This window comes from Nannobrachium achirus, assembly GCF_963921795.1.
Source record: "Nannobrachium achirus genome assembly, chromosome: 18".
In the NCBI taxonomy this organism is placed as follows: Eukaryota; Metazoa; Chordata; class Actinopteri; order Myctophiformes; family Myctophidae; genus Nannobrachium; species Nannobrachium achirus.
Genome location: NC_137825.1, coordinates 43,545,872 through 43,571,626, shown reverse-complemented (window position 1 = coordinate 43,571,626; position 25,755 = coordinate 43,545,872). Strand labels below are relative to the sequence as shown.

Genomic DNA, 25,755 nt, shown 5'->3' with positions numbered 1-25,755 from the left:
TTAGACCTACAAATCATGTGGATGGGACTCATAGAATTAGATCTACAAATCATGCGGATGGAACTGGCGAAGGAATTAGATCTAAATATCATGGAGATGGGACTGGTAATGACTAATTTCATTAAAAGTCCCATCTCCATAGACATAGACATAGACACACACTGCTGCAGCAGTAACTCCATCATGGCCGCCGCTCAGGGGGAGGGGGGAAAGGGGCGGGCCCAGAAAGGGGTCTATTGACTGTTTTTTTTTGTTGTTTCACACATTTGACTGTTTTTTATTCTTTTTGAAATTGTGTTTTTGTTGCCCTGTTGTGAAGTGCACAGAGACCCCTCTGGGTGATTTTGTACTATAAATAAAAATAAACTGAAAATAAACTGAAACTGATGATACAGGACTTCAACAAAAAAGTCTGATGTAATGTACTCATCCTACCCGGGTCACGTGTCTCTTCCCCCAAAATCTGAATTCCCACAGACGTGTTTAATATAATATCGCAACATATAAGAACTGTGTTCCAAAAATAAACACATGAGGCCGGCGGTTTGACTCATATGGGCATGGAGCATCAGCTGACTGTGAGCTAATGTTACCGCCACCGGCTGTATCAAATATGAGACACTGACCATCGTTAACAATACAGAGCCACCTCCCTGAGAATGGCGCCAGGGCAATTAGTTCATTGTTGGACCACAATACAGTATTAGACGATTCTAAGATGACCCAATGTTATTTTCTAAAGAGAAAAATCTCTGTGACCCCAGGGATGAGCGAGTGACGTCAGGAGACTCAGGACTTCGGTGCTCTATTGCCTATTCTTTGCGGAGGGTTTTCCATGTTTAAAAACAGTTGGTGGAGAAAGGGTACATGTTTCCTGTTTTTTTCTTTCTTATTATGTGTAATTGTCTGTGTGTATTGCCCGTTTACCTCGATGTCCTCTAGTTGCCTCTTGCGTTGGCGAGCCGAGGCCTGGCCTTTGTGGTGAGAGGAGTAAGAACTCAGGGCACACCACACCGACAACCTGCAGAGTCACAACCACAAACACTCACTCAACACAAGTGACTTTGGAACAGTCTTTCCAAGTGAAATCCCTAACAGCAGAGAAGAAGCCTGTTTCAAAAGGAAACTTCATATGTAACGTCATATACTGCACACTCAAAACAAATACAAATTTCTTACATACCAAATTGATAGTGCTACCATCAATCTGTGGGTATCTCTTTTTATGTGATACTCGACTTTTGTAAAATGTATTCTTATTTTATTTTTTTTGGTTGTATTTCTTTGTAATACTAATATTTTTGTTAATGTATTTTAATGTCTTGATTCGTTTAAATAAACAAATCAATCGCAAATATACAGTTAAGTTGACGATTAATTATCACACTATTTTGGAACATGGAAGCGATTATGCGAAATAACTGCGATTATCTCAAATGATTGCGATTAGGCGATTATGTAATAATTGTGACAGGCCTACACAAGACTCCTGCGTCTGCCCAGGGAGCAGAGGAGGTTAAGAACACTCCTCCTCTGGATCTTAGGACTGAATAGCACCATTAATATGTTGTCTCCCTTAATCTCTCTCTCTCGCACGCACGCACACACACACCGTGTCTACCATGTATCTTGTGAATACAGCTTTATTCACACAAGATATGTCACTTGAATGATTTTATACAAAGAAAGCAAAAACAGACGTATAAATATATAAGGCTGCTGGCCACCACAAAATCTAGAATATTAACTTCAAAGCAAACGTTGTATTCTTCTCATAAAGCCTCGGTTAAGTTTCACTTTTTAATTGCTTGGCTTTCAAAATAAATTAAATGCCTTGATCTGAAACCTTAGCTGACAAAGAGACACCTAGGAAACCACAAGGCAGAGGACAACATCTCCAGAAAGACTGTTTAGAGACTTAACTTTAGTTGGATGATGTTTGCATTCCTGGCTCTGTGCTGTGAAACTGCAGCTGATAAAAAAAGATATCTAGGAAACCACAAGGCACCAGAAAACATTTCCAGAAAGACAGATGACTGTGTCTGTCGGTAATGAGAAGGCTGGCTTCCTCTGCTGTGTTCAATACTGATGTAGGCTGCACTACATACACTGTACGATATAGCTGTGTTCAAGGCTTGCAATGTGCACATGTTGTCATGCTACAGCAAGGGTCTTCAACAGGAGGTCCTGAGTTATTACAAGGGGTCCTCCAAATCTTTGTGTGATAGAATTTTTTTTTCTCCTTTTTTATATTAACCATTTGAACCCTAGTGTCCATATTCTGAGAACTTTAGCCAAAAATAGCAGATCTACAAGCTCACAACGCCTTGCGCTGTGAGGCGTATTTTTGGCAATGAGGTTTGGTGTGGAGGGGAAAAAGAACTGACTAGACTAAGACTAAGTGAAAGGTCAAGTTTATTAAGTATTGACGGTTCAAGTGGTTAAATATCTGAAAACACAAATTGACATGAATCCAAAATGCACTGAAAATCGTGCTGTCAAACAATGAAACTATATGGAATCTATGAACAGTTTGTGGGGGGGTCCCTGCTTCATCTCTCTCTCAACTAAGGGGTCCATGGCTTGAAAACATTGAAAACCCCTGTGATACAGTCAACCGTGAATACACACGCACACGCACACACGCACACACACACACACACACACACACACACACACACACACACACACACACTCACTTACTTGGCCAGTGCCTTGCCGGGGGGGTCTGCCAGGCTGGGCCAGTGGGCTGAGTCGGTGAGCAGGTTGGGCAGGATGGTTCCCAGCAGGGTCAGGGTGATCTGCGGGGTGTCCAGACAGAAGATGCTGTAGAACAGCTCCACCACGCGGTTCGCCCATTCCTGTCGAGTCTCCTTCAGCAGTTCCTGAATCAAAGGATGGATGTTGCAACGTTCATCTGTCTCAATGGTTTTTCAAAATCAACCTGCTGCTGTGTTCTTACCATTGTACAAATTAATAAATCCAAACGCCAAATCTTATTTATTGAATATTTATTGATTGATTTAACCCATTAAGACCTGAAAAATACCCAAAAATGTCTGAAAAACGTATGTTTATCTGTGGTGCTCTACGTTTTTTAATGTCAATGGCCCCTAAAATTATATATATTTGACCACAATACTCATCTCAAAATATTTAGTTCCAGGGACCCCCCAGAAGCAAAGATTTGAGTTAAAAATGTTCACTTTAAGAGAATACATATTCAAAGCTTTGCACACATTTTCAAAAATAGCAGATCTGCAAGCTCATAGCGCGGCACTCGGTGCCGCGCTATGAGCTTGTATATCTGCTATTTTTCAATAGCCAAAGTATAAGAAAAATAATGGCTGAAGTGTTTACGCGACACAGACGCGTTCCCCGGTCTTAACAGAATGTACGCCAAACTCCTTCAGTAACGAGACAAGGCCACTGTAGGTTGCTGTGCCAAAACTCAGTTGTCTCATCCAGAGACAAGTAAAGGGTTAACATTGTAACGTGCATGCTGCATGCATGCTGCGTGCCCTGTGAAAGACCCTGGTGCATATGTCATAACGTGACGCGCACAGAAGCAAATGGAGCGTCTATGCTGCATTGACTCCTATTCTATGCTGAAACATAAAAACGGCTTTATCTCTGAATAAGGTGCAAAGAACGCCAGGGAAGCAGAGATCTGCTTGTTTTCACGGCGACACTATACCGCGATGGTCGGCCCCGGTTTGGATTTTAGTTTCGCGAGCGTTTGTAAACAAACAGATCTTCTTCCTTAATCGTTAGTGGACACTCACGTGCACACGCACAAAGCTTCCGAGGCTCTTCAAAATAAAGCGTAAGTGAACGGCGGCACCAGCAACAGCTAGAAATGTTAGAAACCTTGGCGGCCGTTGTGTTAATGGCTTGATAATAATAATGTAATCCTGTGCCTCAACAAACCTATGGGCTCCCCTCTGCAGACCCGACCCGACCCTTACCTTGACCAGGTTGTTGGTGAACCAGAAGACGCCTCCCATGTGCAGCAGGCTCTCGAACAGGTGCAGGGCCCGGCTGTCCACCCAGCCCTTCCGCAGCACCGTCTGGAACTGCTTGCTGAGGGCGTCGTGGAGGGGGTCCTTGGCCGGCAGCAGGTTGCGGTAGGGGATGGGCTCCTGGGCCTGGGACTCCATGGAGGGGGTGCGCAGCGGCACGCCCGTCTGCTGGAAGACGTCGGCGCACATGTGCTCCAGGATGGAGCTCATGATCACCACCCTGGTAAGATGGTTGCCACACATTTTTACCAATTCATTTCCCAAAACCTTTCCAGAATATTTAACCCAATTTCCAGGACTACATGAGAATAATTCAGCTCAATAATCAGGTCGCTTACTACGCGCAATGCCCAAAGACAGGTAGTGTATGCCAGTGGTTATCAACCTTTTCAAGCCGTGACCCCCGAAATAATCATGTTTTAACTGGAGACCGGCACCCTGACGAGCACTGAGAGTTAAGGAATTTTGTATAACATGGTTCTATTGTGAAAATAGCAGATCTACATGCTCACAACGCCTCGTGTTGCGAGGCGTTGTGAGCATGTAGATCGGCTATTTTCACAATTTCTGCCTCTAATATTTGACAATTTGGCCCATGTTTAATCAAAATGCTACAGCAAGGGTCTTCATTGATACAAAATCAATAACCAAAGACAATGCATAGCTATTTTTTCCAGGACTTTCCAGGACCCTTGATCAATTCCAAAACTTTTCCAATACTGGACATGCATGCATACATCTATTATAAATAAAGAAAACAAACAAAAAAACATTGACTATGACACAACTAGGGATGGGACGATGTGAGAATTTCACGCCACGATTATTGTTGGCCAAAGAAATTTGCGATTTATGACGTTATCGCGATAATCGGAATGTCCCCAAACATCCATTATCCTTGGGCGGAACGCGATGCGTTGCGAGCTTGTAGATCGGCTATTTTTTGGGTTAGGGTTTGGTAGAGATATATATATTATCAAGTACGTCGTTATTCTCAAGTCCGTTTTACCAATTATAGAGGGTTTAAATGGTACCACCAGATATGCAGCATGGAAAATAAAAGGTGAATTTATCCCAGTGCATGACGGAGGATAATTTCACGATACAGCTAAATCTCTGCGATACGATTATTGTGAGTGTTTTTGTCACGATAAAGGATAACGATTATTGTCCCATCCCTAGACACAACACATGAAGAAATCCAGAAGAAGACATTCTGGGTAGTTCGGTATTATTTGTGTGTGCAGGGTATTTGCGTGTTCGTTTTACCGTTCGTTGTAGAACTGCAGTGTGTTCTCCGAAAACAGCGGGGTCATGAGCTGCCGGATCATGGTCTGCGGTTTCTCCCTCTCGTCCCGCCCCAGCATCCTCACGTGTGCCACCAGCCAGGCCACGGCACAGATGGCCATGCTGCACACCTTCCCCTTGATATTGTCTGTGATCTTCTACACTCAGGTAGGGAAAGGGAGAGAGGAGGGATTCAATGTGTCATAGAGAATAAGGGGAATGGGATTCAATGTATCATAGAGAATAAGGGGAATGGGATATGAAGGATGAGACAGGTTGAGCTCAGTTATGGCTTAAGGTTCGGATCATTTGGTGCTGGTGTGTGTGGGGGGGGGGGGGGGGGGGGGGGGGATTTGAGGAAGTGATTGACAGCCAAAAGACAAATTAAGGGATGTGAAAAAAAGAGGAAGGAAATAGCAGGAGACTCAAGTGGAAATACTCTTGCATTTCCACTATGACTATGATTACTCTCTTGCCCTCAAGCTACTCGTTGCTTGCGTGGGCTTCCACAGAATTGGGAAGCAATGAGAAATAAGACTAACAACTTGGGTACGTCAGCAAGTCAAACATGTCAGCACTCGTCACTTTCCACTGGTGACAGTGCACATTCTTGAGTAATGAAACACAGGAGAGGGAAATCAAGAGAATGTTGTTTATGAATATCTGACACAAGCTGGCGTCAACTTTAAAGGAAAAACGAACATAAAAGTGTAGACTCTTAGTAAGGTTCTGGGCGAAAACAAGTTACCAGAACTGCTCACTCTCTATTGTAGCTGTCAATGGAATGTTCTTGCTCAATGCTGACACAGTGTGATCACATCCTGCATTGACATTCTTAGTCACCTGAGGAAGAGTTGCTCCTCTATTTCTCCTGAGGCTGATTCTACAATTCTACAAAATTAATCAGTAGTTCTCAAACTTTTTCCTGCCAAGGAACTAGTGGGGTACACACCTCTATTCCGAAACCCCACCATTCCGAAGATTGACTTCCATTATTCGGAATGGTGGGGTTTCCCATTGTTAATAAGACCCCACCATTCCGAAAATCAGAAACACCACCATTCCGAATATGCAGTTTCATTTTCACCCACCTCCATCCACCCCCACCCACCCCCACCCACCTCCACCCACCCCCACCCACTCTCAACCTCCACCCATTTTCACCCAACTCCACCCATCTCCACCCACTTCCACCCACCTCTACCCACTTTCACCTACCCCACCCACCCACCTCCATCCACCCCACCAACCTCCACCCCCACCTGTACCCACATCCACCAAGTTTCACCCAGCCCCACCCACCTCCACTAACTTTCACCTACCTCCATCCAGATCCCTCCACCCACCCCACCCATCTCCACCCGCTTTCACCCACCTCCACACACCTCCACCTACTTTCACTCACATCCACCCATTTTCCCCACCTCCAACCATTTTCACCCATCCCCACCCACCTCCACACATTTTCACCCACATCCAACCAGTTTCAGCCACCCCCACCTACCTCCGCTCAATTTCACCCACCTCCATCCACTCCATCAACCTCCACCTACTTTCACCCAGCTCTATTCACTTTCCCCCAACCTCCACCCACTTTCACCCAGGCCCACCCACTTTTAACCAACTCCACCCACTTTCCTGTCCCTCGGAAGTGGGTGGAGGTGGGGGGGCCAAAGTGGGTGGATGTGGGAGAAAGTAGGTGGAGTTGGGTGAAAGTGGGTAGGGGGGGGGGGGGGTAAAAGTGGGTGGAGGTGTGTGAAATTGGGTAGAGGTGGGTGGGTTAAAGTTGGTGGAGGTGGGTGGGTGGAGGTGAGTGAAAGTGGGTGGAGGAGGGAGGAAGTGAGTGGAGGAGGGGGAAAGTGGTTGGAGGTGGGTGGGGGGGTGAACGTGGGTGAGGTAAAGTGGGTGGAGGTGGGTGAAAGTTAAAATAATTTAAATTTCGGAATGGTGGGGTTTCGGAATGGTGGTGTTTCGGAATGCTGGTGTTTCGGAATGGTGGGGTTTCGGAATGGTGGTGTTTCGGAATGGAGGCCCGTCCCCGAACTAGTGTTGCCCGATCCCGATCACGTGATCGGATCGGCCGCCGATATGGTCATTTTTATAAGATCGGAGATCGGGAAAAAAAAAAAAAAAAAAAAAAAAAAAAAAAAAAAAATCAAAAAAATATTTTCTGGGAGTAGTGAAAGTTACAGGTAAGGTGAATGCGATATGAAACGTAAGCTTACCATAATCACAGTAATCCTTAATCATTTTCAATCAATTTCAAGGGCTTTTGGAGAAATGAGACAGACACAGAGCCCTGCAGAGGGGAGGTGATTGTGTCTGACTCTGTGTCCAGCTGGCAGCTGATGCCAATAAGTAGTAATGGCCCCTTGTAATGGATCAAAGGAAGGCAATTATGTCTCTCTGCACTGTCAACTAGCTGCTACAGATGCATACTTTTCAAGCAGACTGGTTAATTGGTTCTTAACTTATTTTGTTTCAACTTTAAACATGGCCAATGTTTTAACTGTTTTTATATAGTTTGTTGATTATTTTTGATGCTGTAATGGTCTATTTTATTTTATTCTTTGAGGTATTAAACAGGTTTTAAAAGTCCTTAAATCGTGACTTCACTGCCACTTTAATTTGTTGATTCAGTGCTGCACTAAGTGATAGAATGAATAGAATTTTTTTTCTTAATGCCTTGCCAAAAGATCGGATTGGGAAAGATCGGGATCGAATCGGAAGCAATAATATTTGATCGGTATCGGATCGGGAGCAAAAAAAAACGTGATCGGGGCATCCCTACAAGGAACCCAAAATTGATTTGGCCGCAGACGTAGGGTGACCATAATTTTCAGCCGCTCAAAACGGGATGCAACCACTGTTGCCTAAAACCGGGACCCTAACAGCAATGCGCACATTACCGCGCACACACACGCGTGCCCATTCTCTAATGTTCCTGCACGCGCGCGCACACACACACACACAGGCAGTGAGTGATTGACAAACAGCCTCAACGTTGAATTCAGACACGCAATTAATTTGTTTTCTGATTGGTTAGGTGAGCATGTTTTCATGAAAAGAACATGATAAATGTCTATGCAACCACTGAAAACAGCTACTATTATTTTAATATTATTAATTATATTATTTTTCCGAATTATTCAAAGATTTTCAAACGCTTTCAAGATGTTTAAAAAATAGCAGATATAAGCTTGCAGCGCCGCAAGCACTGTGAGCTTATCTGCTATTTTTGATAACTAATGTTCTGAACCACTACTCTTAATCGTAAGAGTTTTCTGGAAAACGTAGGTTGCTATACAGTATATAGCTCAAATCTAAAATGACAACAGATGCTTTCCTGGTTTTAATGGGTCAAACCACAACTTCTGATCCAATTTACTGATGCCTTTCCCATTGATCAAAAGGTGGATGTCAGTCACTGTTCGTAATTGCAACACTAGCCAGTTGAGAATTCTTTGTTATTGAAGCTCTAGCCATCCATGCCCCAATAATGAACCATATTTCATAGACAGTCATTTAGATCAGTTTTTTTTTCCCTTTCATTTGTCACCTTTCTATGTACAGTATAATGTAGACATCAGGGGTGATTAGGGCCTTTGAGGACTTGTGTAAAGACCAATTCTCAGAAGTGGCGAAAGATTTGCCTCCGAGATGTAGTGGAGTACTAAAAGTACAGAAAATTGGAAATATTCCAGTTATAGGTAAAGAATGCCTCAAAAGTGTACTTAACACTACTGGTGCCAACCCAGAGTTTCCCGAGTTTGTATAGGTACCACCCCTGTGCATTAGGATTATTTGGGGGGTCGCGGCCTGAAAAGGTTGAGAACCACTGCATTAGAACGTACCTGCACAGCCTCCACTGACAGCACACCATTCTCCCAGGCGTTCAGAACTTCCAAGATGGCGGCTGGTGTGCTGAGGCAAATTTCGTGCCACTTCATCTGACTGTCACACAACACAAGAAAAAAAAAAGAACAGAAACTCATTTGTGTGCCAGATATGCATGCAAATATTTCCTAAAGCATGTTAACTCTATATAATTTGTCGTCAATTAAATACCTGAAATAGCCATCCTAGATTGCATTGTGATCTTCCAGAGCTAATATTTTTGCTGAATGTTCATTATGTTTCACTATTATGACGCCCAGAATAATGACGCGGACATATTTTGGGGCAACTTAAGTGTGTGATTAATTTAGTAATAATAATAATAATAACTGTTGGACACTGGCATGTTGAATATTGAAAGATGTAATTTAATCTAGAATCGGTGTCATTGAAAATATATGGAAAGTACTAAGAGGCATATCGTCGTTGTTGGGTGGAAACCTTGTATCTCCAGGTTTCAAATGTGTACATTCTTTCGCAAAGTAAAGCCCTGCTTCATCATACAAGGCCGTCGCACAAAAGTAGTGAAAACAGCATATCTACAAGCACACAATTGTGTGCTTGTAGATCGGCTGTTTTCACTAGTTTAAATCATTTTTAAAATGATAAATGCTAAATGAACGGTTTTGGACATACAAGGTTTTCCCCGGACGACGACGATATACTTGGTCAAAATAATTGAAACTCAATCTTAGTAACAACCCTAGTTTTAACAATAAATCACTTATTTTTTTAAATCTTTCACTTACTTTTTTTAATCTACCAGAGGAAGGTATATAGGACTCACACTAGTTTCATTTCAGTAGAGTTGTGGAGCAGGGTCACCAGACTTTCCACTTTGCCAGACTCAGGTCTGAAGCAGGGGTGGTCTGGGTTCAGCGTCTTGCCCTCCTCTGGCATGCAGGTCTGCAGCCATGTTTCAAAGAAGGGGGTCTCCCCTGAGGGGCTGGGTTCTGACAGGATCACCTGCAAAATGAAATAGAGGGGCCACTCAAGTACGTAGCTGTGACATACAAGCGTCATGTCCAGGGGGTCGAGGCAGCTCGTACGTCAAGCTGCCTCGAGCTACAGAAACAGGAGATGGGCTCCTGCCCTATGTGCCTCATGGCTTGGCAAGGTTTACTTACTTACTCAAGCAAGTCAAGGACGTTGGGATAACGGTTTGAACGATAGACAAATTTAAAGGATGATTCCTATTTATTTTTTGGACTGAAGCTGCCGACAGCTGATTTTGTTTTCTCAGATTTTTTTTTTTAATTCACATTCTGTCTGCCGTGGTTGATATCAGATTTCTAGGTCAACATCAGGGATATCGGCAAACTCTTTATCTTTTGCTGCTTCACTTCATTTATTTGAGTTTATTCAAGTTATCTAGGTAAACCAAACACATGTAAGGTTCTGTGTAACAATAGTCAAATCTAACCTTTGCCTATTCTCAACAGCAAAAGCATGTTTTATCATTCAGTATGCCAGCAACAGAAAAAGCATCGTCATTAGTTGTAGCTCGCTCCTTAGAGAGTGCTCAGTGAAAACGTGTCTCTCTGGACATCTACTGGAAATACAGTGAAAGTACAGGTTGTTTAAGCTTCACAGGGCATTAGTTTTTAACACTGCAAGCCTGCCAATATAATGCTCTATGGTCTTCAAGGCACTTGGCCAACAGCTGTCTCACTGGAAGTGCTCCAACAGACCAACAGTAGAAAACTGTAGTTGAAAAGATACAAATGTGAAGTGGTCACCGGATAGCGTCAAATAAATAGTCGAATAGAATATAGTGCAGTATATATAGGGTTTAAGTGGCTAACCTCTGATCCATAGGTCTGCACCACGTGACACAGCATGAGGAAAGAGATGTCAAAGAGCAGGGCTCGAACCGAGGCCGACTTGGCTGCAGGAAGGGAAAACACCTTCACGTAAGTATCTCAATGGAAAAAGTCCTATGCTGACAAGACTATAAGCACAAATTTCCCACATTGAAACACATCACTCTTGATATTGTGTTGTACTCACATCCTTCTCCGCTGATGTGCTTGGGAAACTCATTGAGCCTGCAAGGGCAAGAGGAGACGAACTATTAAAAGAGCCCATGACTCAACAAAACTTACATCACAAGGAATTTCCGACGACATGTTGTGATGGCCCGCAGCTGAGTGGCAAAATTGGCAAACTCTGGGTTTCGTGTAAGGCAGCAGCACAATTATGACAATGAACATGACAAGCGAGATGACTGGAGGGCGGTTCGTTTTCATTCACTTTGCCAACATTTGGCTCCTCCGCATATGAAGTTCTCACCACCCACATTAACTCACTTGATGAACTTCCGGGCGAATGATTTTAGCTTCCCAGTGGCGGCGGCTGCTGCCAGGAGCAAGTCAAGGCTCTTCCCAGACAACATGTGGCCCAGAACCCCCAGCAGGCCCTCGGGAGACTTGGAATGGTCAGCGTCGACGGTCTAACACACAACAGAACGGGAAGGGAAGTGAGACATGACACCAATGAGTTTGATGCAAGCATCTGGCTATGAAGTGGACCTTTATTCTGCCACAGCATTTTGGCTTCCAACTTCAAACATAGTCAGGGTTTAAGCATTGTGGTTGCAAAGAACCTTTACCAACATGTATACTTGGCTGACATTTGAGCTTTTCGACCTTTTTAGCTGATTTAGACTATTTTCACCTATAACGACATGCCCAAAATAGGCACGCCAAGAGTGGTTAGGGTCCTTGACACTTCAATTCTGAGTCAGTAACCCACCGATACCAACCAAGGATTTTACAGGGCTGTGAACGCTGTAAAATAAAACGCCTCAACCTCCAGGCTCTCTACCTTGAGGATGTTTGTGACTGTGGGCTCAGCTCTCAGAATTAGACCCGGGTTCGGCTGGATGTTGGCATTTTCTGCCGTCTTTGGCCTTGGGGCGTACTCCCTGTCCTCGGCCCCCGAAGAAAATGTATAACAGGAGAGGGACAGATAAGAGAGAAGGAGAGAGCGATAGAACAAGATAGGAGCCATAGAGAAAGGAGAGAAAAAGGGGAGAGAAACCAACCGTGACAAGGACAAGAAAGAGGTCTCGATCCAAGTTGAACAAGGGAGTTCAGGATACGACGCATCGGGAAGAGAAGGAGACAGAAAGAAAGAAAGAAAGAAAGAAAGAAAGAAAGAAAGAAAGAAAGAAAGAAGGGGATTAGTTCAGGTCGGATTCAATTCAATTACCAGGGTTCCCACACATTTTTACCAATGAATTTCCAAAACTTTAACAGAATATTTAACCCAATTTCCAAGACTATATTATAACAATAATTCCGCTCAATAACAAGTCGCTTACTCCTATACGAAAAGCCTAAAGACAGGTAGTGTATGCCAGTGGTTCTCAACCTTTTCAGGCCGTGACCTCAGAAATAATCATATTTTAACTGGGGAGGAATTTTAAGTTGAGGAATTTTGTATAACACGGTTCTATTGTGAAAATAGCCGATCTACATGCTCACAAAGCCTCGCAACGCGAGGCGTTGTGAGCATGTAGATCGGCTATTTTCACAATTTCTGCCACTAATATTTGACAATTTGGCCAATGTTTAATTTGTCATTTCAGAGGGATTAACAAAATCAATAACCAAAGACAATGCATAGCTATTTTCTCCAGGACCCTTGATCAATTCCAAATCTTTTCCAGTACTGGAATTTTTTTTTTTCTATTTTCAAAATATTTCCAGGAATTTCATGACCGTGGGAACCCTGGATTCAATTCAATTACTGAAAGGTCGACTCCTGCATTTCGGTTTTGCTCTTTCTCACGGAGCCTGGAACACGTACCGCTTAGAGGTGAGGTTGGCTGCGTTGCTATCAGACAGCAGACCCAGCTTATTACACTCCTGCAGGAGCATGCTGAGACAGTCACAGCTGTGAAATGAGAGGGCGGGGAAATGTGATCAATACGATAGCAGAAAGGGGTGTGGCTGACCATGCCATTTACAATCGTAGCCTTAGTACATATACAGTACATACTAGGACTGGTCAATTCATTTGAAAACCGATATTCAGAACCAATATCTGAGAAGAAAGGTGAGGGTAACGATTAGAAAACATCCCAACCATTCAACGTTTTATAATCAAATAAATAAATACATTGATTAGTCTAATTAAGCACTTAACCCCTGTTGTATAATTGTGGCGTACAGAAATAGTGATAATAGCTTGATATTTTTTTTTTAAATAATCATTTATTAATCATAATTGAGGCAAGAGTTTGAAATAGTCATGATATTGATTTGAAGTAATATGGAACAGGCCTAATTCATACACTTGCACAATATGAAAACTATACTTTACTAGTGAAAATTCAACCCAGAATAGTGGATAAGGTTATAGTAGCGAAGGGGGGACTCCATATCAATGCCAGTGATTTCCTTCCAATTAGCCTTAAAGCAGAAATAAGCAGTTTTCTACTGACATAAGCAGGAATCATACAATTGCTTATTTTAAAAAATATATTTTAATTGTATTGTATTCAGGCGGCTAACAATGCTTCCTAAAGAAATGTTGTGTGTGTGACACTTCCTGGGGCTACAATCTGCCTCCAAAACTATTATTTTTTATCTGTGAGAAGTTCTGTCATTGGTCGATTAAACTGGGGGCCCATCCAAAATAACTGACCAATCAGGACCACCTCTTGTTCTTGTTCAGATTGGTTGACCTGTCTGTCAATCCTTCTAGCCCCGGTCGGCTGGTTCATGCACCAATGAGCTGCTAATGACAGAGCTTCTTACAGTTAAAATAATAGTTTTGGAGGCAGACTGCGGCTCCTAGAAGCACCACAGAGACTAGATTTTTTTTAGGGAGCATTGTTAGCCGCCTGAATATAATAAAAAAAAATATATATATATATATAGATAAGCAATTGCATGATTCCTGCTTATGTCAGCAGAAAACTGCTTATTGCTGCTCTAAGAACATTAATAAGACCAGACACTGATGTTGGCCAGGCAATTAGGCCTGGCTCACATTTGCCGTTCCAATTCATTTACAAAGATGTTTGACAGGTTTAAGGTCTGGGCTCTGTGCAGGCCAATAAAGTTCTTTCTCAAGCAACTCAACAAACCACTTCTGTATGGGGAGCATGGGGGGGTTGTCATTCTGAAACAGGAAAGAGCTTTTTATTTTATATATATTTCATTAAGCCCTTGTGGAAATGTGTCCTCTGAATTTGATCCAGCCTAACTACTTAATAGCAGTGAGCAGCCACAGTGCAGTGCCTAAACTGTTGCCACACAATTAGAAGCACACACTTGTCTAGGATGTCATTGTTGCTGTAACATTAAGTTATCCACTCACTGGAACACCAATTAGAGACATTAATTAGAAAAGGTGTCCACTGAAGTTTGGTCATATAGCGTATCTAATGAACTGAAAATCTCTCTCGGAGGGCAATTTCACTGAAGGCTGTGTCAAAATGAAGTTCATAATAAATATGATGGATGCAATTTTAATAAAATATGGCAGAAGGAACCTTTTTTTTTTTAAGGCACTTACTTGCATCTCTGGTCTGCTTTGTCCAGCAGTGGTGTGAGCTTTAACAAGTATTCAAAGGCAATGTTCACATCATCCATGAAGTCCTGCGGATGGACACTTGTTAGATGATGTACGGCGATGTTAGTCATCCATAGTATTAGTTAAAGTCTTTATCACAAAGCGGTCTTTTTGTTAGTCGTTTTCTCTTATTTTGGAAGACTTTACATTTCAAGCAAGGTTTTAACAGTAGTTTTTAATCTTAGTGAATTGTCAGCATGCAGTACAATATAATTCGTACAATATAAGAGGATGACGTCACCGAGCCAAGTTGTATACCTGTCCCTTGTCTCCCTGAGGGTACTTCTTTAGTCTCAGCAGAACCTGTGGGATCTAAAATTGCAAAGAAAGAACAATATTAAACTGTTCTATTGGGAGCAGGGGTGTCGCACCAAATTCTGGGCCCTCTGTACTTTAACTATTGAAAGAAAGCAGATATACAAGCTCACAGTGCAGCACCGAGTGCCGCGCTGCGAGCTTGTAGATCTGCTATTTTTGAAAAATTGTGAAAATAGTCTTTGAATATTTCAAATCCTTCTAAGGTTTTTTGAAAAACCCATGTTTCTATGTCAGTGGTGCTCAAACCTTTTCATATGAAGGACCCCCAAAATGATATTTGGCCACGGATCCCCATCTCAAAATGTTTAGTTAAGATTTGCACACATTTTCACGACTTTAAAAAAATAGCAGATCTACAAGCTCACACGCGGCACCGATCTTCTATTTTTCAATAGCTAAAGAATAATATAATTCCAGTCCTTTCCACCTGACGCCCCTGATTGGGAGTACATACAGAAAATCTGACAACACTTCATCCTTGATGGAGACTGGTATGTACTGTATGTAATAAGACACTGACCTTGAGGAACGTGAAGGCAGTCCATTTGAGTTCCTCAGTGCCCTCTGGGGACTCGATGAGGCCAGTGAAGCAGGCCTTCCAGATCTCCAACACAAAGAGAGGAGCAGGAATGTGCTGCAAGGAGATAAGGCACACTCTTCTTTAACAAAATACTGCCCCCTAGGGTGCCAACATTATGGCTACACTGTAAAACCAAATGAATCAAATGGAGCCTTCTTCACAGTTGCAATAACAAGGATTTACTAGCAAAAAGTAAAGATTCCCTCTTCAATCACAATCAATTCATCTTGATGATATGGAGGAACTCAATTATTTTATTGCACTTTTAGCATCAATTATTTTCAGCTACAGCTGAGGGTCAATATTAAATTATGTTCTACCTTTGCTGGTATTGAATGATGATTAATTATTTAATACTGTGAGCGCCAGTGCTGCAATACGTGTACGATCACCCCGCGGCAAACTTTAAATGCAATAAAAGTAACGCAATCGTTATGCTTTTTTCTTTCTTTTTTTTTAACAGAAGGAAATGGTCTATTGAAATGTGTTGGGGGTCTTTTATTTTTTAACTTTGTTTAGTTGATTTTCAATTGAAGCATTAGGGAAATAAAAGTGGTACAATAATGTGAGTAGCAGCTTCTTTTGTACATCAAATATACATGAATGATAAAAGGATTGCATAATGAATGTGTTGGGGGTCTAACACCAATGTCCAGGGTTCCCACACATTTTTACCAATTAATTCCCAAAACTTTTCCAGAATATTTAACCCAATTTCCAGGACTATATAACAATAATTCAGCTCAATAACAGGTTGCTTACTCCTATGCGCAATGCCCAAAGACAGGTAGTGTATGCCAGTGGTTCTCAACCTTTTCAGGCCGTGACCCCCGAAATAATCATATTTTAACTGGGGACCCCCCACCCTGACGAGCACTAAGAGTTGAGGAATTTTGTATAACATGGTTCTATTGTGAAAATAGCTGATCTACATGCTCACAACGCTTGTGAGCATGTAGATCGGCTATTTCACAATTTCTGCCTCTAATTTGGCCCATGTTTAATTTGTCATTTCAGAGGTATTAACAAAATCAATAACCAAAGACAACGCATAGCTATTTTTTTCCAGGACCTTCCAGGACCCTTGATAAATTCCAAAACATTTCCAGTAATGGAAAAATATTTTTCTAATTTCAAAATATTTCCAGGAATTTCATGACCGTGGGAACCCTAGTATGTCCTCCTCTTCAGTGAAAACTTTCACCTGCATTCTCTTGATCATCATCAGCTGCTCCACCAGAGGCTGAGTCTCCCCTGTCAGGTTCATGGTTCCTTCCAGCATAACGAAGGCATGGACTGAAGGGAAGGAGGCGTGCAGTGGAGGCTCGCTGTGACCCGACAGCATGTAGGGAATACTGGAGCAAACACAAAGAGACCACACTTTAATGCTGTGTGCTTGATGGCATACACCAGGGTTCCCCATTTAGTTTTCCCCAAGGGCCGAATTATGTCTAGGGTACCAAGCCGAGGGCCACAACATTGCAGGGGGTGACGGTGGCGTTCCCGCTACTCCAGCGACAGTTCAGATATCGTCGTTGTCAGGTAAAAATCTTGTATGTCCCAAACCGTTACTTTTGTGCGACGGCCTCGTATGATGAAGCAGGGCTTTACTTTGTGAAAGAACGTACACATTTTGAGATACAAGGTTTCCACCCGACAACGACGATATACTAGTGTTGTTGCTGCTCTTATACCACCATAGCAGGGCTTTACTTTGTGAAAGAACGCACACATTTTGAGATACGAGGTTTCCACCCGACAACGACGATATACTACTGTTGTTGCTGCTCTTATACCACCATTATTACTGGGGTTGGTGGGGGCCAGACAGTAGACCCCCGCGGGCCGCAAATGGCCCGCGGGCCGCCTATTGGGGAACCCTGGCATACACAGTGTACAAGACATATTTTGGAAAATAACAAAAGAAGCTAGCTGGTTATCAAGGCTTCTTGAAATACAGGCAATGAGGGAGTTTTCTAAAGCATAGCCTCGGAAACCCAGGCTTCTTTTGGCGATCGGAAGAAAAAGAAGCCTGGGCAATCGCGTTATGATCACTGTTGTAGGAAGTGTAGAATTTCCCTAACCAATCAGGGTGCAGAGAGTGTCGCACCGAATGTGTTGACGTCATGACGCAGCAGCGTTCTCTGCGCTGAGCAGAGGAGCAGAGGGGGGTGGGGGGAGGAGAACACATGCCATTGGCCAGAGACTTGCGGAGAGATTTGCAGCGCCCGCCCATCTGCCTACACAAACTGTCCGCGTTAGCTCAGAGTGTCTAAGCATAATAATAGCTTACCCATCCTGCCTCCCAATGTTAGAAATTCGGAGAGCTTCTCCATTGACTTGATTCATATCAGATGCCATAGCTCCACCACCATTCTTTGGTGTTTGCCTTTATTTTGTTTGTTGAAATAGTATGGTATGCTAATTTTTCGGGGGCATACTGCAGGCTTTGTTGACGAGATTAGATAGAGATTTTGGAGTTCTGGTTCCAAACATCATTTTTGTCATCAGAGTGACTAATAATCTTAATCTTTAGGTACACCCTCATTCATGTTTTGCTATTGTCTTTTGGTCCAGAACTTAGCTTAAACATTTTTATGCATGCAACTACTATGTAGGCTACTGTTCAATCATAGAAAGTAAATTGATGAATGTAATGTCCTCTTGTCCTCCTCACCCCTTCACTAATGTCACGCTCTCCTCCAGCTTGGTTCGTAGTGTCTGATTGGTCACACTGTTGAGGCCCTCAGTGACTTTGAGCATTGCTTGCTCCACATTGCACCAGGAACCTGTTGAGGAAAACCAGAGGAAACTTAATTCTCGCACGTGCATTCACAGTGAACAATCACATAAAGACAAGAGATTCCGTATGCATGTATTTACACCTCCATTATATTGTCCAAAACCGTTACTTTCCTGGAATGGATAAGTGGTGGAAAAAGAACTCCATTTTCAAAATGTTCTAGAAAGTACTCATTATGCAGAATGTCCCATTGCACAAGTTTTCAAATGCATAACATGTATACAAATCTTTAGAAAAACAGATGTACAAGCGCTCACAATGCATCGCATCGATCGGCTATTTTCTAATGGCTGAGATGTACAGTATATTAGGGCTGAAGTTGTTACTGTATGTTTTGTAAATGATAATCAAATCATCAATCAAAATCAGATCATCTACATGGTGACTACAGTAGTAACTAAAGTTTTCAAATAATTCATAGGAGTTCAAATAATTGTATTGGAGTAAAAGTATAATATTTGCCTCTGAGATCTAGTGGAGTAGAAGTAAAAGTACTGAAAACAGGAAATACTAATATTGTAGTCACCAAGTACAATACTTGTACTTAGTACTTAGAGTAAATGTACTCCGATACAAATTCTCACCCACACACACACACACACACACACACACACACACACACACACACACACACACACACACACACACACACACACTAGGGCATTCATGAATAGTGATTTTTAGTATTCGAATTATTCGACCTCAAAGGCGGACATTGTGAAAATAGCCGATCTACATGCTCACAGCATGTAGATCTGCTATTTTCACATTTTTTATCTGCGGAACAGAGTGCTTGTCAGGGTGGGGGTCCCCAGTTCATATGTTTATTTTGGGGGTCAGCCGGGTCACGGCCTAAAAATTCATCCACCAGGGGCATTGACAACTCATTGTTATGACTTCCTATCTAGCCAAGCTTTATAAACTATATATTTTTTAAAGAGAAAACAATAAAAAATAAGCGAATATTCGACTTCGGTGAACAACGTCGAATAGTGACTTTGATATTCGAATGTTTGGTGAATGCCCTAACACACACACACACACACACACACACACACACACACACACACACACACACACACACACACACACACACACACACACACACACACACACACACACACACCTTGTTCTTCCAGGCGAGCGATGTGGACCAGGGCTGTGTTCTTGCTGCTGCTCATCAGTGTGTACAGCCTCTCCTGGCAGGCCCTCAGAATGGCCTCCGTGCTGGCAGACGGGCCCAGCTCCCTCAGCCTGTCACAGTACCAGGCACAGCCCTGCAGCAGCCACACCACCACCCCCAACAGGGCCCGGCAAAGCCCCATGCACTCCTCCGCCTTCCCGTAGCAGCTGCAGGGTGAAAAAATAAGAGACTCCAGTTAGTGGGAAGTAGGGCATTCATCAAATATTAGAATATTCGAATATCAAAGTCACTATTCGATGTTGTTCACCGAAGTCGAATATCCGCTTTTTTTTTATTGTTTTCTCTTTAAAAAATATATAATTTATAAAGATTGGCTAGATAGGAAGTCATAAGAATGAGTTGTCAATGCCCCTGGTGGATGAATTTGTTAATGCTCTATACCAGAGGTTCTCAAAACTTTTTAGGCCATGACCCCAAATAAATAAACATATTTGAACTGGGGACCCCCACCCTGACAAGCACTCGGTTCCGCAGATAAATATTGTGAAAATAGCAGATCTACATGCCGCCTCTTGCTTACTTAATATTTGCCAGTTTGGCCAGTCCTGTCGAATATTCGACTATTCGAATACTTTGAGGTCGAATAATTTGAATACTAAAAATCACTATTTCCCTAGTGGGAAGGAGTAATATGCAGCACAAAAACAAGTGGAGAGGTGCGGAATAGAGAAATGTTTCCAAAACAGTATTTATAATTCATTTTTTGTTTCCTACATTTTGTTTTTAATTATTATTATTTCTAAACATTTTCCGAAAACATTCCCAAAAGAGCTAAATCTTTCATGAATCAAATTATCAAAAACAAAATTCAATAATATTTTCTCTAATTTCATGAAGAGATCAAAGAGAAATCTAAGAAATTCCATAATTAGAACACAAATGTTTAAAAAGTAGAAACAAGCTCACAACGCGGCAAGAAGCTTTTACTGCTGTTTTCACTAGTTTGGGTCCCAGGTAAAGTCTAATTTCTCTTTTGGGCCACAAGCTAAAATGTTTGGGAACCACTGTCCTAAAGCTTTATTATGGTTCAGCTTACATGCCTTCTTCAGAATACCTGTTTTTTAAAACGTTTTGCTTTAGAAGGCCTGTACGCCAAAGCGGGATGACAAGTATGAGAGATTATACTTATGCATTAAACTCCATGCCAAAATCTGACATTTTCATGGTTTAACTCATTGCTTTCCCAAGTTAAGTCATTCCACTGTTTTCTTTCCCCTAATTAAGTTGTTTTATTCTGAGTTCTCTCTTGCACCCCATGTAAAGCGTCTTTGGGTACGCAGAAAAGTACTATATAAATTCCAGATAATAATATAGCATCAATATCACTGCAATGTGCAAACTAAAAAGGTTCAGTTATGCTAGTATTGAGCACGTCATCGTTTCAGTTTCTGTACATTTTCTCCACCCAGCTTATGTCAAATGCTCTGCATAAAATCTTGGAGGCAAAGGTTAACTTTTACGATTAGACACAGTGACTGATTTGGGAAACGGGAATATCATTTGGTGCAGGAGATAAAAATATAAAACTAATGGGGCGAGAAATAGTCTGCTATGTTCAAAGACATAAAATAACAAATCGCTTTGGATGGGATGTACCTGAGACGATGGCAGAACATGTCCATTATCTCCAACAGTGATTTGACACACAGCTCCCGAGAAAAGTCATCAAACTAGAAGAGAAAATAATAGATGCAGTTACTTAAGACAAAAAAAATCACTTGCATTATGAGGCGGAAAGGACAGATTAAAAAAATATATAATTCTAGGCATATCCTTACCTTACTGATGGCTGTGAGCACACTGGAATAAGACACCATCTAAAAAGAGGAATTTACACGGACGTTTACACAGACATTACATTTAAAAACGTACTGTACTTAAAGCTGCCATCCGAATTAATGTGACCACTCGGGCGATTCATGTATTCTTGTATTTGATTTACTGAGGTTAAGGTTAGAAATAACTTCAGGATTAGTTTTACTGAAGTTAGAAAGTAACATGATTAGGGTTTGGCACCGTTTTATTGAGGAATAAGGATAGGTTTAAACATTTAGGCATGGTTTACCGAGGTTATGTTTAGGAATACCAGGCAGAGACCGTTCCAACGTTCCACTGGATGATTTATTTCTCTTTGTAGTGTACATGTTATAGGTCAAACAATTTTAACGTGTCAGGCATGCAGGATATAGCTATCTTGCAAAAATGATATATGCAACATTTTATAGAAGTTCCCACTCACCTGGGAACTTATGGCATATTTGAGGTAAGAGAGAATAAGTGGGTTTGGAGAGGGACCAATCAATGCCTGCTCCATAAGAGCCTCTGAAATGCACAAGACAGAAAACAAGAGGGATTCACATTACAATAAATTTAAATGGTAACTTGTTAAAACAGTTTGATTGATTTAAAACTTTAGTAACAGTTTGCAAATAGTACAATTGGTACAATTATACAAAGATGCTAAAGGGATAACACAAAAAGCCTTAAAGGAGTAGTTCACCCCCAAAATGACAAAAATTTGATTTGAGTAAATTTACCCCCATTGATTCCGGATGGTGACCCGTTTCGAAACGGGTCACCATCCGAAATGAATGGGGGTAAATTTATTGTTATCACATTTATGTCTTAGGAATGTGACAAAAAACTAAAAATATTATTGAACTCTACTCTCCATGGCATGAGTAATCAATAGAAAAAAATACATTTTGGGGGTGAACCACTCCTTTAAGGGCCGTTGTGTTCCCGTGAATTCAATTCACCAAGACAGACATTTACATACAGTACAATATACTGTATACAAGACATAATGAGTAATCAATACCTTTACAGTTTTTTTACTCAACTACATTTATTTGAAAACTTTAGTTACATTCCAGATTGATAATTAAAACAAAACAAAAAAACAACATATATAACATAATATACATTAAACACCTACTTCAGCACTATATACATTTCAGCCATTTGAAAATAGCTGATGTACAAGCTCACAATGCGTCATGAGCTTGTAGATCTGCTATTTTCCAAAGATTTTCTTAAATTTGAAAACTTGAAATGGGAAATTCTGCATGAGTACTTTCTACTTTTGGTACTTATATGCTGCCCATTCATTACCACCATCACACCTAGCCGCAAATTGCAACACTAGATTTTTTTATAATGGGATGAATCTAGGGTTGCAATACCTCCCATAGGGATTCAATGCATGAAAACAGTTTTTTGCTAACTGATTGTATTAAATGACTTCAAACTCACCAATATTGTGGCTCTATGGAAAGCTTGGAATTTACTCTTGCTAACTGCAAAGTGTTTGTTTCTGAAAAATCCACCGAAGAATTGTTATGATTTATTTTCTGTTAATAAAATCCGAGCAGCCATGTTTTCTTTTCAACGTCATGAACTTAGGAAGCGCTCGTCTTCTATAACACCACGTCCCGCTGCCTCCTGCATTAGGCTATGTGACAGAACCAGCTGGTACACAGGACTGCTGAGTGACTTCCCACGAGCGCTTCCAAACTCCAGCACTTAGAAAAAATAATCACCCGAACTGAATTTCTTGACAGAAAATAAAATCATAACAATTCCACGGTGGCTTTTTCAGAAACAAACACTTTGCAGTTAGCAAGAGTAAATTCCAAGCTTTCCATAGAGCCACAATATTGGTGAGTTTGAAGTCATTTAATACAATCAGTTAGCAAAAAACTGTTTTCATGCATTGAATCCCTATGGGAGGTATTGCAACCCTAGATTCATCCCATTATAAAAAAATCTAGTGTTGCAATTTGCGGCTACATCACACCCTCTGTCCTGACCTGCCAGATTGAGATAGTCCCATGTCGCTCCCTTGGGAAAGTTCCTCTTGATATTTATGGCCCACTGATAGTCGCTCCAGCGTTCCTTCCACGCCTGAAGAATGGCTTGCTTCAAATTGACCACTTTCATCCTAACAGAAACATGCAGACCAAAATTACATACCGGTATCTTATAAGTTGAACGCTAGATAGCGCATGCACCAGTTAAGACTGCAGCATACATACATGAACAAAGGTTGGTGTTTGGGGAAATACACATCAGTTTTTTAATCTGTCGCCGTGACTTTCAGGTTAGTTAACGTTAATATAATGGATATCAGGCTAATGTTAGCTAGCTGATGGGAAAACGGGCGATTTCATTGAGTGATGATTACTGAACAGATAACGCAGGAAATGATGAATGAGTCCTGGACTAAAACGTTATTAAAAGCAACGCGACCGGTCGACGCTTTTTGTTACTAACCTGGAAAGCACAGTGCGTCCAAACGGACTAAATTAATGTTTATTGTTTACACAATTTCAGAATTACGGTCACAATACAACGGACGCCATCTTTCTCTGTGGCATGTTACTGTCGCCGGCGCTGATTGGTCTAGCCCACGAAAGGCTGAGTATTCCTCCTGCTGATTGGACAAACGCAGAGCAGGACGCCACGCTGAAAGGCAGAGTTATAACTGTGTTTCACCGCAAGAGGTCACTGTAGTCAAACCTTTAATAGACCCCAGCTTAATATGGACAAGACTAAAGAAGGCAGGTGCAAGGAATAGACAGCAGAGAGATAGATAGATACTTGTCGATACTCGACACTAGTGATACAGTTTGGTATCGTTTTCCATTCTCTAATATGCCACCGTCCTCCTCAAACGTTATGCTATGCATAGAGAAAAAGAAAAGTCCTCATTAAACTGGTGCTAAGTGCTAACTGCTTCATGGTCACTCATCAAGTCCTATATCTTCTACAGGCCAGTATTCTGTATTCTGATGTTTCTACAAGTAGGCAATTTATATTCTCTTAACCACTCAAGCTCACGTAGCCTAAATGTTTTACTTGGAGTTAAACGTTCCGAATGTTCTATTCAGTAGGACTATGCACTTTATTAAAAAGCATCCAATATCATCCAATTAATAGTGCAATTAGTCATCAAATTAGCATCAGACAAATATCCTCTTTTTTGCATGTATTAAACCCAACAATCTATGAATGTTATATGAAATGAGTACAAAGGGACCCCCAAAACAAGGCATTGAGCTTTCTTGTGGTCTTTATCCTTATATTTGACCTTGTAACTGTATGGTCCTGTACTTTTTCCTATGCAAACTTCTGATAAAGTATTCAATCAATCAGTCGATGTGCTGCGGCCGTTACTGTGCCAAGTGCAAGTGATAAATGCAACACATTGAATGCTTGTTGTGTGTTTTGGGGCTGGTCTGGTCTGGGAGACAAGCTGACATTGACTGAAACACTGTTCCACCTGTTTGTGTCAGCAGATGTCCCTGTCGTTGCCAGGCTTGGAGGTCATCACTCAATGCTGTTCTCTTCTCTCAGTGGAGCATCTCTTTAATCTGGTATGATCGGGAGTCGGGAGTGAGGGTTTTAGGTTATATCATGCTTTCAATGCATCAGTCTGTTGCTTTGTAGCTTGTTTTTATTGAATACATTTTCCCTACTGTACAATCATGCAATAATAGCAATAATTCCCCTTTTCTCCAATGAATTATTGCAGGATTTGGAATATACAGTCAAAGTTGGGGCTCTTGAGTCTAATTTATCCTAAATTGACCCTGCGGCCTTGGTGGTTTTTCACTTGTTGTGTGGTGATCAGATAAGATAGCATAAGATTAAACCTGTAGATGTAGCAGCATTGCAGTAACAGCAGTTAATTTAAATACAATAAATTGACTTAGAGTCTGACCCTAGACATATGGCCTGGGCCAGAATGAGGTAACATTTATAGCCCATATCAATTCAATACATATTAATATAATCTACAGTATATCACGTTAATTAGTGCATGATATTTCTTCAATTAATATGAAGTATGAATATGTAGTAGCCTGCATAATCAACAGTGAATATGAGACTGGTATTGTACAGTATGTACAGTGTCAACTGTCCTTCAGTATAGTGAGTATCTTATATATTGTATTATACAGTTTCTGTATATTCATAATATGTGTAACATGAGGGCCAATGTCCAGTGTGGTTGTTTCCTGTAAATACTTAAACTGTACCCACACTAGAGATT

General features: G+C 41.5%; 1 protein-coding gene across 1 annotated transcript in view; it reads right to left on the bottom strand.

Annotated features, from left to right (window-relative positions):
* The window catches only part of med24 (mediator complex subunit 24), a 35,346-nt gene extending 11,287 nt beyond the window's left edge, over window positions 1-24,059 (bottom strand). Inside the window, exons 1-22 of the mRNA XM_080748056.1 lie at window positions 23,973-24,059; window positions 23,510-23,640; window positions 21,937-22,019; window positions 21,476-21,514; window positions 21,294-21,367; window positions 19,620-19,843; window positions 18,368-18,479; window positions 16,895-17,045; window positions 15,631-15,744; window positions 15,051-15,104; window positions 14,736-14,818; window positions 13,020-13,106; window positions 12,033-12,132; window positions 11,516-11,658; window positions 11,217-11,254; window positions 11,012-11,094; window positions 9,994-10,172; window positions 9,164-9,263; window positions 5,292-5,467; window positions 3,969-4,242; window positions 2,704-2,885; window positions 928-1,021 (exon numbers count right to left, since the gene is read on the bottom strand). Of these exons, the coding sequence (XP_080604182.1) occupies window positions 928-1,021; window positions 2,704-2,885; window positions 3,969-4,242; window positions 5,292-5,467; window positions 9,164-9,263; window positions 9,994-10,172; window positions 11,012-11,094; window positions 11,217-11,254; window positions 11,516-11,658; window positions 12,033-12,132; window positions 13,020-13,106; window positions 14,736-14,818; window positions 15,051-15,104; window positions 15,631-15,744; window positions 16,895-17,045; window positions 18,368-18,479; window positions 19,620-19,843; window positions 21,294-21,367; window positions 21,476-21,514; window positions 21,937-22,019; window positions 23,510-23,639 (2,520 nt within the window). The 5' untranslated portion in view covers window position 23,640; window positions 23,973-24,059. The remainder of the gene's footprint in view (window positions 1-927; window positions 1,022-2,703; window positions 2,886-3,968; window positions 4,243-5,291; window positions 5,468-9,163; window positions 9,264-9,993; window positions 10,173-11,011; window positions 11,095-11,216; window positions 11,255-11,515; window positions 11,659-12,032; window positions 12,133-13,019; window positions 13,107-14,735; window positions 14,819-15,050; window positions 15,105-15,630; window positions 15,745-16,894; window positions 17,046-18,367; window positions 18,480-19,619; window positions 19,844-21,293; window positions 21,368-21,475; window positions 21,515-21,936; window positions 22,020-23,509; window positions 23,641-23,972) is intronic.
* Between the last annotated feature and the right edge of the window lie 1,696 nt (window positions 24,060-25,755).